The sequence below is a fragment of the Zalophus californianus genome, chromosome 3, assembly GCF_009762305.2.
Source record: "Zalophus californianus isolate mZalCal1 chromosome 3, mZalCal1.pri.v2, whole genome shotgun sequence".
NCBI lineage: Eukaryota > Metazoa > Chordata > Mammalia > Carnivora > Otariidae > Zalophus > Zalophus californianus.
The window spans coordinates 76448276-76461340 of record NC_045597.1 but is presented as its reverse complement, the minus strand read 5'-3'; the positions used below and the strand labels follow the sequence as shown (position 1 = coordinate 76461340).

Sequence of the window (13065 nt, the reverse complement as noted above, 5' to 3'; positions counted from 1 at the left end):
AATATCCTCCCCAGGACTGCTAATACTTAGGGTATATACTGATGGTACAGCAAATGTCCTTGTAACAAAAGGTTAACTTCATTAGAAAAATATTTTTAAAAGCACAAATAATATATCGTATTTTCAAATTATCTTTCCAACTGTAATTGCAATTTCTGTTACTCAAATTCTAGGGCTTCTCTGTCAGAAAAAACTGAGAACTCAATGGGGTATGGAAACCTATATTCTCTGTAACGTAAAAACTGTGGACCGTTTAACAAATGAAGGTGGGATAACTGGATGTCCATATGCAAAAAAAAGAAAAAAATAATAACCTAGATCTTTACCTCACATTGTACACAAAAATTAACCAAAAAATGGAGCATATGCCATTTAAGAAACAAAACAAATGAGCAAAGGAAAAAAGAGAGATGGAGGCAAATCAAAAAACAGACTCTTAACCATAGAGAACAAACTGATGGTGACCAGAGGGGAGGTGGGGGGGAAGGGGGAAATAAGCGAAGGGGACTAAGAGCACACTTATCATGAGGAGCACTGAGTCATGTACAGAATCGCTGAATCACTGTATTGCACACCTGAAACTAATATAACACTACAAGTTAACTATACTGGAATTAAAATAAAAAACATAACTTTTTAAAAAAGGAGCATATATCTAAGTGTAAGAGCTAAAACTAACACTTCCAGAAGATAGGAGAAAATCTTGGTGATTTTTGTCAATACAGAGATTTCTGCTCTTCAAAAGACCCAACCAAGAAAATAAAAAGACAACCCAGAGACTGTGAGAAAACATTTGCAAGTCATATATCTGATAAAGGACTTGTATCTAGACTGTATAAAGAAATCCTACTGCTCAATAAAACTAAAAACGCAGTGACAGTATGAGCAGAAGATCTGAATAGACACTTCACCAAATAAGATAAATGAATGGCTAATAAACAAGATGATCAACAGCATTAGTCATTAGGGAAATGCTAATTAAAATCAAAGTAAGATACCCCTACATACTCACTTGAAGGGCTAGAATCCAGAATGGTGATGATACCAAGTCCTGGCAAGGACACAGAGAAACTGGCACCCTAATACATTGCCGGTGGGAATCTACAACGGGACAACTGTTTTAGAAAACAGTGTCGCAGTTCCTCAAATGGTTAAGCATAGAATCACAAATGACCCAGAAACTCACCTCCTACTTATCTACCCAAGAGAATGGAAACATATGTCCACACAAGACTTGTACATAAATATTGATAGCAGCATTATTCATAACAGCCCCAGAGTGGGAACAACTCTAAAGTCTAACAACTGATGAATGGATAAACAAAATGTGAGATATCCATACAACTGATTATTATTCAGCCTTAGAAAAGAAATTAAGTGAGGGGTGCCTGGGTGGCTCAGTTGGTTAAGCATGTGCCTTCTGCTCAGTTCACAATCCCAGGTTCCTGGGGTCGAGCCCCAAGTCAGGCTTCCTGCTCAGTGGGGAGCCTGCTCCTCCCTCTCCCTCTGCCCCTTCCCCTACTGGTGTGCTCTCTCTCTCCTCTCTCGCTCTCTTAAATAAATAAATAAAATCTTGAAAAAAAGAAATTCAGTGCTAATATATGCTACAACATGAATCAGTGTTGAAAACAATATACCAGGTGAAAGAAGCCAAACAAAAGAGACCGTATTATATGATTCTATTTCAATAAAATATCCAGAAAAGTATAATCTATAGACACAAAAAGTAGATGAGGCACCAGGGATGGAACAGGGAGTGACTGCAAATGGATGTGAGGTCTCCTTCAGGAATGAGGGAAATGTTCTAAAACTAGAGAGTGGTGATGGCCACACAACTCCAAAAAATTTACTACAAATCACTGAATTGCTCACTTAAAAAAAAAATATTGAGACAGAATGCAGATCAGTAGTGGCCTAGGTCTTTACAGGAGCAGGAATTGCCTGCACAGGGGAACTTTCTGGCGTAATGGAAGTGTTCTATAACTTGACTGTGGTGGGGGCTGCACAACTCTATAAATTTCCTAAAAATTACCAAACTGTATATTCACAATTGGTGAGTTGCATGTTATGCAAACTATACCTCAATAAAACTCCTAAAAAGCCTTGGGCAGACTCTCTAGGGTCACTACATTTTCTTCTATAAATGCAACCTCCTATTTCTGGTTCCAGGGATGGTCCTGTGAAATAGCTGCGGATCATTTCTAACCTCCAGAAGAACTGTTGATGTCTCCAAATAGCTATTTGAGGAACACAAAGAGTCATACCTACATAATCTGCAGAGAGTCAAAACTAGGTAATGTATCTATATCTTTGATTAAATCACACCAAAAACAGCGCCTTGGAGCTATCGATATGTGTTAAGTACCCATCATCCTCATCAAACTCCAAAATTTGTAATTCATGTTGAAAATGGGCCTGAATTTAGCCCCTGCTCACCTACTGCATTACTCCAGTACTGAAGTTGGAGGGAAGTTTTACTTTTGTGACATTGTACCTTGTGGTGCCACAAAATACCCTCTTTTTTATGAGTCGCGAACAACAACGCAAGTAGCGGTTCTCAGGTGGGGGCCACCCCAGTGGGCGGTGGACAAGCTAAAATCAGCACTTGCAGAGACTGGAGGACACCATGAGTGGTGGGCCAGGCCAAGCTGAAACCCTGCGTGGTAAAAACAATTTGTATTCTACAAAATCTCCCAGTCAAGCACTCCAGTTGCTTTAACGTTATAAGATTGGGTTGTACAATGGCTTCCAACAATTTCGAAGCTACAAGTCCCTGAGGAAGAAAATGATAAAATCCTAAAACACTGGAGTGTTCAAGTAAACAGAGGCTCAGAAAAGGAAACGAATTTCGCACTAGGAGCCAGCATGTTAGTGGAAGGGCTAGGATAATAACCTGAATTCAGCTCCATCCATTGTTTTCATGGCTTGTTTGATTACTGATTCCAACACAAGAGTATCCTCCTGATCGCCCCATCATCTTTGACTTCTCTCTCCCCCAGAACATTCAAATGCTAATTAAAAATAAACTGTGAAATCATTTTGAAGTGTAACCTCTCCTCTCTGTTTCCATAGTTTTAGTACAGATCTCATTACCTCTGAACTAGACTACTGAGGAATGCTCTCTCGCAGGACCGCCCCCATCCCAATCCTCTCTATGTAGTTGGTCCCCTTCTGCGGTCCCTGGTGAACACCTCTCTGGCTTTCTCCTGCCTGCAGGGTAAAGTCCAAGCTCCAAGCAAGGCCCTTTTTAACTCTGTACAGACCTATCTTTCCAATCTTATCTCCCACTTCTCCACCCAACCACCCTGTACAAAAGTTATGGTGAACAACGTGCAGTTCCCTTAGCACCACAGATCAGCATCTTTGTGGACACTTACTATATGCAAAGCTCAGTGCTGAGCTCTACCTGCATCACCTCATTTTATCTTCACAACAACCCCATGTGATAGACAGGTACTCTAGCTACTCCCAGTTTACAGGGGAGGAAAATAAGGCTTAGGTAACTCTTTTGGCTGACTCCCAATGTCGACAGCACCCCCTCCCTCCCCCATGCTCTCCAGTTGGCCTGGAAGACCCTGCCGCTCCTCCTCAACTGCTGCCCCCTGCATCCCCCAACCTGATCTTCTTCAAGACCCCACACACTTCTCTTTCCCCAATTATGCAACTCTTCACCCAGGGTTAATAATTCGGTCTTTGGTGCTTTCACGGTACTTTGTACATTCCTCAACAGAAACACTCACCACACTACATAATTATTTGTATACATTCCACTCTACCAATTAGAATGTGAATCTATAATAGCCTTTTTTCTTCAACTCTTTCTCTTCCTTATATCTGGCATATATATCAGGTAGGTAAATACTGGATGACAAGGTACATTAGTCTTTACAATATGTTGTTTCATTCACTCCTCTTCCTTCCTTATATATTCTATTTCCATCCCCACATTTCAGAGACTTATTACCTCTAAGCTCTCTCTGGCAATAAATTCCTGATAGCTTTCCCCCGGTCACCTTTCTTTCCAATTCTCTTCTATACCAATGGTGGATTAACTTCCCCAAAACGCAGTTCTGTGCTTGGCTCTTTGCTTTTCAAAAATATCCTTGACTCCATGGTACTTAGCAAGTAACGTATAGATAGAGATTCTTTACTCTAAATTCAAGAGTGTGCATGATCTGTGCTTAATGATTTCATCTCAACTTGGATCATTCCCCTACACCAAACCAAATTATGTTACTTCCTATTCTCTCAAATCACATAAAATCTCTGCATATGTGACCACTGAAACTATATGTAGACATTTCGCCTTCTTCAAATCAGATTCCTTCCTTGATTTGATACATGGGTAAAAACTACAGCTCTTCTGAAATCCCACAGCATATGGTTTTACCTCTCTTGTGAGATTTAATCTATTCTGCACAGTTCTAGTAAGATTTAGACACATCTTAGCTCATTTACAATGTCCTTGACATCCTTATAGAGCTACATCTAATTTGAGTGTCTTATACCTGGTAGGTGCTCAACAAATTTGCTTTGGTGCAATACTGAATGAACATATAAATCTTAGGTCATGCTAGAACCTAACTCTCATGCTTTAAAAAAAAATTAATGTGAAGTCAAACTAACTGTTTGAAGATCTTCACAGTCCTCTCTAAGACTATAATGCAGTCAAAAAACACTTTTGGAAAAATCTGATCTTAATTCACCTGTTTCAAGAAGTCAGGTCAACCTAGGATGGAAAAATCATCTAAGTGGATAGTAATCATCGCACATTGAGAGCCAGTGTTAAGCACTTTAACAGGAATAAATTTAACAGGCATAAATCCCCTGGCTCCTACAACAAACATCCAAGGCAAGATGAAGCTATCCCACATTCTGCCCTTGAGAAGACTGGGGCCAGGAGAAGCTCAGCAGTTCACTCAATGGAGGGCATCTTTAGAATGGCAGAGCCAGGATTCCAACCAAACTAAAAAAATAATAAAATAAAATAAAATAAAAATCTACTGAAAGATTAAAGCTCCCTCTCAAGGAGTTACAATGGATTTTCATCATTTTAAAGAGTTCCAGGGCACCTGGGTGTCTCAGTTAAGTGTCCCGGCTCTGGATTTCAGCTCAGGTCATGATCTCAGGGTCACGGGATTGAGCCCCGAGTGGGCCTCCGTGCTCAGCTCGGAGTCTGTTTGAGATTCTCTCTCCCTCCCTCTGCTCCTCCACCAACTGGTATGTGAGTGTGCACACCCTCCTGCTCTTGCTCTCTAAAAAAATAAATACAATCTTTAAAACTAAATAAATAGGGGTGCCGGGGTGACTCAGTCAGTTAAGCATCTGTCAGGGTCCTGGGATCGAGCCCCGTGTCAGGCTCCCTGCTCGGTGGGGAGCCTGCTTCTCCCTCTCCCTCTGCAGCTCCCCCTGCTTATGCTCTCTCTCTCTCTCTGATAAATGAATAAAATCTTCAAAAATAAAAATAAATAAATAAAAGAGCTTCATCTACAGCATATTTCAACATTACCACAAATTTCTGAATCTATACTGCATGACTAAGGATGGGGTCCCTTTCCTAGTGACCTAATTCAGCCAGTGGAGCTATTCTGTGACTTGGTAGGAAAACCAGCAAGAACACTCTAAATTCATGTGCCTTTACCTTTATCAGGGGACAGGGTGCACTGTCCCCAGTATAAATACTCAATTGCAATTTTAAACTAAAACAATTTTAGGGTCCTTCAACTGATCATTACGCTTACAAAAAAACTTACCACTAGGTGGCAGAAGTATAAAGTTAACGAGGTGATATTTTTACAGTGCTTCATAAAGCAAGAGTAGGGAAATATTTTCCCACCCTTTTTCCACAGTAAAACAAAATCCTGTTAAACTGTTAATAGTTTTTCAAAGATTATTTTGTCACTTTGAGAGTGTCATGTTATAAATAAATGGTTCTAAATTTAAAAATTATTCCTTATTGAAAACTGCATTATAATATTTTAAATATCATAATATATATAGATTTCAACTTTTTTATACTCAACACTAATCATAACTTCAACTAGCTTTAAACATAGAAGTAGAACGATACTATCAATGAATTAAGTACAGAATAACATACTGTACACTAAAATATATTGAGACTGAAATTTAATTTTGTGTAATGCTATATAAGACAGACAAAAACTGCTTTATAAATCATAAAGGTTGGAGTTTCTGCATTTTGTAAGGTGTTTATTTGTTTTGTTATGCTTGTATTTTGTTTCTAAATGTCAAAATAAAAGAGAAGGTTTCAGGGTATATTTTACTATATACATATATATATGACAAATATCATATATATATTTTACTTCTCTGCAAGTAACATGAAGATGACCAATATGTAAAATGCAAGTTGAGCAAAATCATCATATTTTTCTTCACGACATTTACTTTAAAAGCACAAGAGGAAGCCTGATATGCTTGATAAGAATTTTGAGGAAATAAATGCAACTTCAAAATGTGATAAACATCTTGAGGCAAGTTTGTCGAAGTATCTGTACACATGTGTGCACTCCTGATGATGTGTCTTGTGCTGGAATCAGTAATCAAACAAGCCATGAAAACAACGGATGGAGCTGATGTGTGCCCTGCTTTCTATCTTTGGTGATCCCTTGTAGGTAGAAATTAAATTATATATGATTAAATTATATATAACTACATATAATTAAATTACATTTGGCAACTATATGGGTAAAGCTATATAATGATCAAAATAATTCTGAAAAGTAAGTTAGAAACTATCTCTTGCGTATGTTCACTTAATATGCACTCAGGAAGAAAATATTTTAATGATGATTTTTTACTAATTTTATTAAGCAGAAAATAAAATCTCCATGTTTCATATAAAGAACCTCTAGACCTATGCAAATCTTTTATTTTGGAGCAGGGGGCTGGGGGTGGGGGGGTGGTTCTAAACCATCAGTGGGGCAGGTTGGGTGTTTGGTGGAAGGAATTATGCTTCATCTTATCATCCACAGGCTATCCTGGCTTCCAAGTTTGCAAAAGCTGTTGTGTAATCATTCATCTACAGGCATTAGAACAAAACCGAGGTCCTCTCCAGGGATCACTGGGAAGGAACAGCTGCTAGGGGATTATTTTCTATGGCAAGCACCAATTTATACCTGTAAAACAGTCTAGAAATGTACGTGAAGAATAATTTGCAATATATACACATGAATGCATTTCCTCATCTTTCAGCTCTGTAATGTACTGAATGCATTTAGAAATAAGTGAAAATTATACAGTAAGGTAAAGTTTTCTGGATGCTTGACAGGATACGAAAAGAACATTGCTCCTGTAGACTTGACAGTTATTAGTTGATCTGATTCATGAGATGCTTATGTTCTACTCTAAAAATAAGTGCAATAACAGTCATAAAAATTTCTTTGAACCATCATCACTCAGGGGTTGACAGGTATTAAACTGCAGGTTTCTAATTCATTCCTAGAAAAGAAAAGATTTAGAACATATAACGGTGTCTTAACACAAAGAATCTCATTTATATGTATGTAGTCTGTTGGAAAGGACACAGCAACAATTTAAAATATAAAGAAAACTATGGGTAATAAAAAAATATTTCAAAAAACAAAATTTTGAGAGCCCCTATTAAAGAGCTGCATAGAGTGGAAGAGAGGTCTCTATCAACATTTTCCCCCCAGAATCTAGCATGTGGTTGGTCCTCAATAACTATCTTTTGAATGAATGGTGGGGCAAGTGTCATCTCGAGGAATTTGGTAGAGTAGCAGTTCATTTCAAAAGAGATAAAGATGACAGCAACTTGACAGGAATAATCGTGATGGCAGTCCAATCAGCACAGGGCCGCCTGCCTCTCTGGTAGGTGAAGCAAAGAGGGTAAATGCCAGAGGAAACACCCCAGCGTACGGGCAACCTCCAGGAGAGATGAAAGGTTAGTGCTGGGACAGGCACCCCTTCCGCACGCAGCAGGTTACCTACCAGAGGTCCCTGCTCTGCCGTTACTTACCTCCTCCCTCCTTTCCTCTGGACCCGACGCCAGGTGGGGGCTCAGCTGAGGGTGGCTGCTAGCACGGTCCTCACTGCCTTTGTCACACGCGGCTTGCACAGAATCCTGGGAGGTCACAGGCCCCTCTGCCCTTTCTTCACTGTCCACTGAACTGAGGGACGGCGCACTGAGGCTGCTGGGACATGTGGCATTTCCCGCCCCTGGGCTCTGAGGGCTGGGGGGCTTGGGTGTGGTAGGCCTTGCGGGGGTGAGCGGCTGCTCGGGTTCGAAAGTAAACTGGCTGCCAGCTTGGCGTTCATCGGAGTCCTGGGCAACCGGACTCGACGAGGCACTGCCAGCACAAGGACGGGCACTTCCGGCCGCCCCGCAGCCTGTGGCTTCCAGAGGAAAGACGGCCGTGTCCACATCCACCTGGGGGCTCGGAGCCCCAGCCGGGCCGCACTCCGAGCCGGCGTGCGCGCCTGCGCACCTCCTCCACTCGCGCTCAGCGCTGGTAGACACGCGGCGGGAGTAGGCGTCGTGCAGCCGGCTGTGCACCTGCAGCCTCTGGCTCGCCTCGCCGGGCGAGGGCGCCCCGCTCCTGGGGCTCTCTCTCCTCCAGGCCGCGTCGGTGGCGCTACTCACAAACCTCAGGACTCTGTCAAAGTCCTTGGCCCGCAGTGGGCTCTTCCAGCGTTTCGTCCTCCTCTCGGACCCACCGAACTTTTCCGAGTCGGCAGATGAACTGCTTAGCGTCCGTCGGGGCACTGGCTTTTCAGGCGCCCCCTTGAGGTCCGTGAGATTTGAGGTGGACTTCCGTTTGAAGGAGCTCTTCTTCAGAAAGTTCAAGTTATCCGTGCTCTTGCTTTTCCTGTAGATGATGCTGTTGTTCTCGGAGTCCTTCACTAGGATCTCACACACGGTGGGCTCCTGGGTGACAGAGGCCAGCGGCCGGAAGTGGTTCTGGGACCCTTGATGCTTCTCGCAATCCAGGAGGCTGATGCGGCCCAGGCCATAGGCGCGGCGGATGCTGCGGGACCGATGGGTGCTCCTCTGGAAGGCGTCGTCGGCCTCCTCGGGGTCGGAGCAGTCCGACGTGCCCCCTGGCCCTGCCTTCGGGGCATCACTTGCTGGTCCCAAGGAGGGGCACTTGCTGGTTTGCATTCCGACTGCAGCACCGTTTGGGATGGGTTTCCCTGGATCACGTTCCGGGGGGTCTTCCTTTGCCGCATCTGACCCCTCTCGGTTCTGAATTCCTTGAAGGACGGAGGATTTCAGTTTTTTGAAAGATCCCATTTTCCGAAAGGAGGCAAGGGCATTCCAGGTGGAGGAATTTCCCATCAGGACCATGGAGCGGGGCCTCTCCGGGTTGGTGCTGGTCCTCTTCCTACTCACGGAGAAGAGGCGCATGAGCTTGGCAGGGCTGAGTCTGGCCTCCTGGGCTTCCGCCTCCCCGCAGTAGCTGCTGCTGCAGCCTCCATTCTGACACGCTGGGTAAGTCACCATTTTGGGGTCTTTGGGATCAGAGACAGAACACGGGATAGCGGCAAGTCGCCCATGGCCGTTCTGGGCTGTTGTCATGTTCTCGGGGCTGGGAGCCCGTGGCCACAGGGCAGCAGGGTTCAAACCCACATGCACATCTGTGTCCACAGGCCCCAGATGCGCATCTTCATCTCCAAGGCTGCTGCCAGCCTGGCTTTCACACCTACGGTGCACATCAGGCTTCTCAGTTGTGGCCACTGCCTACAACAGAAAACAAAGCAGGGATTTAGTTATTTCCCCCCACAGAAGAACCTCTATGAACAGTGGCTTGTTATTTTGTTTAAGAATTCTGAATACAAAAGAAGCATGCCTCGTGACAGGGCTAATCAGTTCAGAACTATTTTAAATTAAAAATTTACCTTTCCTAATTCATTTCACAATGCATTAAAGGTAAGAATGCAAATACACATTCCTTAAAAAAAAAAAAGATAATTATGGGTTGTGCATTCAATGTAAATTCTCAAATCCAGTGAAAGTTAAGTAAAACTTTTGAAAAATTGCTGGAATGCAAAGGCCCAGGCATCATTCAACACTGGGTCTTCTCTTTATTCGAAATAGAAGAAATTTTTAATTATCAAATTAAAAAAGACAGCAACAACTACTTCAAAATGTGTCATAGTGAAATATCAAACTATATCAAATTTAACACAGCTAATAGGCAGATTGAGTGCTTAGTATATGCAAGCACGAGTACAAGGAGCTGCAGTAGAGACCAAGATGCTCGCCGCTGCCTACTGTCTACAAAATACCCAAAACTCTGAGAGACAAAGTGCTATAGGGATAGGGACACATGAGTGGAAGGGACAAACTGAAGTTGTATGAGGTCTGGCTTTGTGAACGAAACTGCATTAGTGAGGGGCCTCTGTCAACAGGATTCTTACTGGCTGGGGAATGGCGAGAGATCAGGATAATACTTACATCTTAGAAATTCAGACACAAAAACTCAAATTAAACAAATGTTGCACCTTCTTCTTTCCTCCCCCATGCCTGGAAGCCCACCACACACCTGCGGTCCATGCTCTCTTCCCCCAGTGAAGATGTTGCTCTCCTTACCCTTTGCCCTTCAGGCCAAGACCTGCTCAGCCTGGGAGGGCCAGCTTAAATGTCAGTCACCCTGTTCTCAACGAATGATTAGTCAATGAAGGAAGACAGGAAGGAGTGTGATAATAACTCATAAAGGACTATCACTCACTAAGTGTTTATTACTACATGTCAGGCCCCTGTGCTAAGTGTTTTAAAAATGACATGCCACTGAGTACTCATACAAACCTGCAAGATCAATAATTTTCATTTTACAGATAATCAAATGGACACTTGGGCAGGGGGTGCTGGGGATTCCTGTAGCTCTCCCTTCCAAAGCTTATGCTCCTCTCCACTACTTCAAACTAATGAACAAAGAGAGGCAGAGCTGGGATATGAACCCCAGGGGTGTGACACCAAGTTCAGTGCCTTATGATATGACCCCAATTCAAGTCAAATCCCAGATATCCTTATGCCAGTCAAGGCCACTATTCCAAAGGCAATATTAAAAGCAGAAGAGGAAAAGGAGAAACGTGTATAAAAACATTAAGGTTAGGTCCCAATTTAGCTTAGTCCTCTCAACTGCAGAAGAAAATGGGACCTCATGCAAAGAGGTCTTATCTGATTCTATTCTCCAAATTCTCTGATGGGTTCATTTTTATTTGCCCCTACATCATGCCCCTTGAGGAATTCCCAGGGAGTCACAGTCAAAGGGCTGATTCCATCTGGGACCAGGGAAGCTGCATAGAGTTAGACCCCTGGAGCCTTTCTGATGTCCATTTACCCAATTCCATTACTCAGAAGCCTAATGGGGCTACCACATGCGGTCTGCAGTTTAATGTTCTCATGGAGAAATTAGGGAGCCTTAAGAGCTGTGGGTTGCATTTAAATGAGCCATAGAAGCAGAAACTTGAATCATCCCGCCACTGAGGCGGGAAGTAAATCTATAACCAGTGCAAAATGAGTCTAACACTGAGTACCACCTGTCCACGGTCAGCTACTCTGGGAGGGACAGGGGACTGTGGCTGTTTCAACTTCTCACAATCTTGGAACGAAGCAGTTTATGCAAACATCAAGTCCAGTCACAGGCACTGACTGATGGCGTATTACGTAATTGTAATGGCCTTGTTATAACTTGCACTGGATGTAGAGGAGCAGACACGACCCTTCTCTAGTCATACGGCTGGATGGAGACAACTTACAGACACCACAACTAGAGGGTGCTATGAGACCTTTTATAACCAAGGATGACAGTGTGTCAGGCGGCCCCTGAGGTCTCAAGGGGTGCTGGCAGTGCTCAATTTTAATGTTGGGTAGTTTGAGAACAGTAATCTGTGCTCCAGTGCCATCTATAAAAGAATAGGTGCCAACATTTATGTATATGGTATATCAACCAGCCAATTAATTCATGAGCCTCTGTTAGGTACAAGAATCTGTGTAGGCCCCATGATAAACTCAAGAGAGTGACAAGGTGATAAACTGTTCTAGATGGGAACTTGGCATGAGCAAAGGAAGATCCAGGAACCTAAATTTGATTGGGAGGCAGTAAACTTGGGTGACCAACTGTCCCAGTTGGCCCGGGGGCGAGATATTTTACAAGACATGGGACTCTCAGAACTGAAACCAGAGAAGTTCTTGGCAGACTGGGATGACTGATCACCTACATTAAGTAGAACAATATAGTTGGAAGGATGGCACAGTGTCATGTGGTAGTAGAAATTAAGATGAAAACAGGTTTAGAAAAAGAGCACAGTCCTTTAGTCTACACTTTAAAACTGTCCACAGGTGTCATCCTCTTTGGGAATCCCTTCCTGATCCTAAAAGTAATTAAGATCCCTTACTCTATGGATTACAGGCATCTCACCAAATTGCTTTACCAAGACATATTTATAATGATAGGTTTATATGGCTGCCCTCAGAACAAGGCTGTGAACTCTTTGAGAGTAAGAACGGTGTGCAACACTTACATTACTTATCTTGATGTAAAACTGTATCAGTTATCCTGCCTTGTCAAGTCTGTACCAACATAACAATTCATCAGCAATACCACCATATTTGTCAAATGTGAAGATGTTTAAATTTTTACAACACTAAAAAGTCTAAGTATTTATTAAAACTTAAGTTTTAAGATACAGATCTAGTGAAATACATACAGATCTGATTTCTGATTGGGGCAACATGCTTTTTTAAAAGTCCAGTGACTTAATATTTGGTTCATGCAGCTGAACGACGTGATTGTTGTGTGCTGCTTGGAATGAAACTGAAAATCACGGAAAAAGGCTTTTCCTGGAATTTCCGAGAAACATACCAAGTAGCATTATTTAGAACTAATACTTTGACCTCTATTAACTAACAAGGGTTGCGATTCAATCAGTGGCTTTGTAGCAAGTCTTGTAAATTGTGGGAGCTCTGCCAGAAAGATTTATGAACAGAACTACAAGGAAGAATTTTAGATGGGAATATTGTGAAATCCATTGTCTACAAGCTGGATTCTGGGATATATGAACTTTAGACTAGAACAT

General features: G+C 42.5%; 1 protein-coding gene across 5 annotated transcripts in view; it reads right to left on the bottom strand.

The window, feature by feature from the left end:
- Nucleotides 1-13065, bottom strand: part of SPATA13 (spermatogenesis associated 13) — a 363796-nt gene that overhangs the window by 90490 nt on the left and 260241 nt on the right. For all 5 annotated transcript variants that reach the window (XR_004819935.1, XM_035726496.1, XM_027588187.2 and 2 more), the window contains one exon: nt 8003-9724. Coding sequence is in view for 4 of the 5 variants with exons in the window: in XM_035726496.1 (XP_035582389.1) it covers nt 8003-9724 (1722 nt within the window). In the remaining variant the exon portion in view is untranslated. The remainder of the gene's footprint in view (nt 1-8002; nt 9725-13065) is intronic.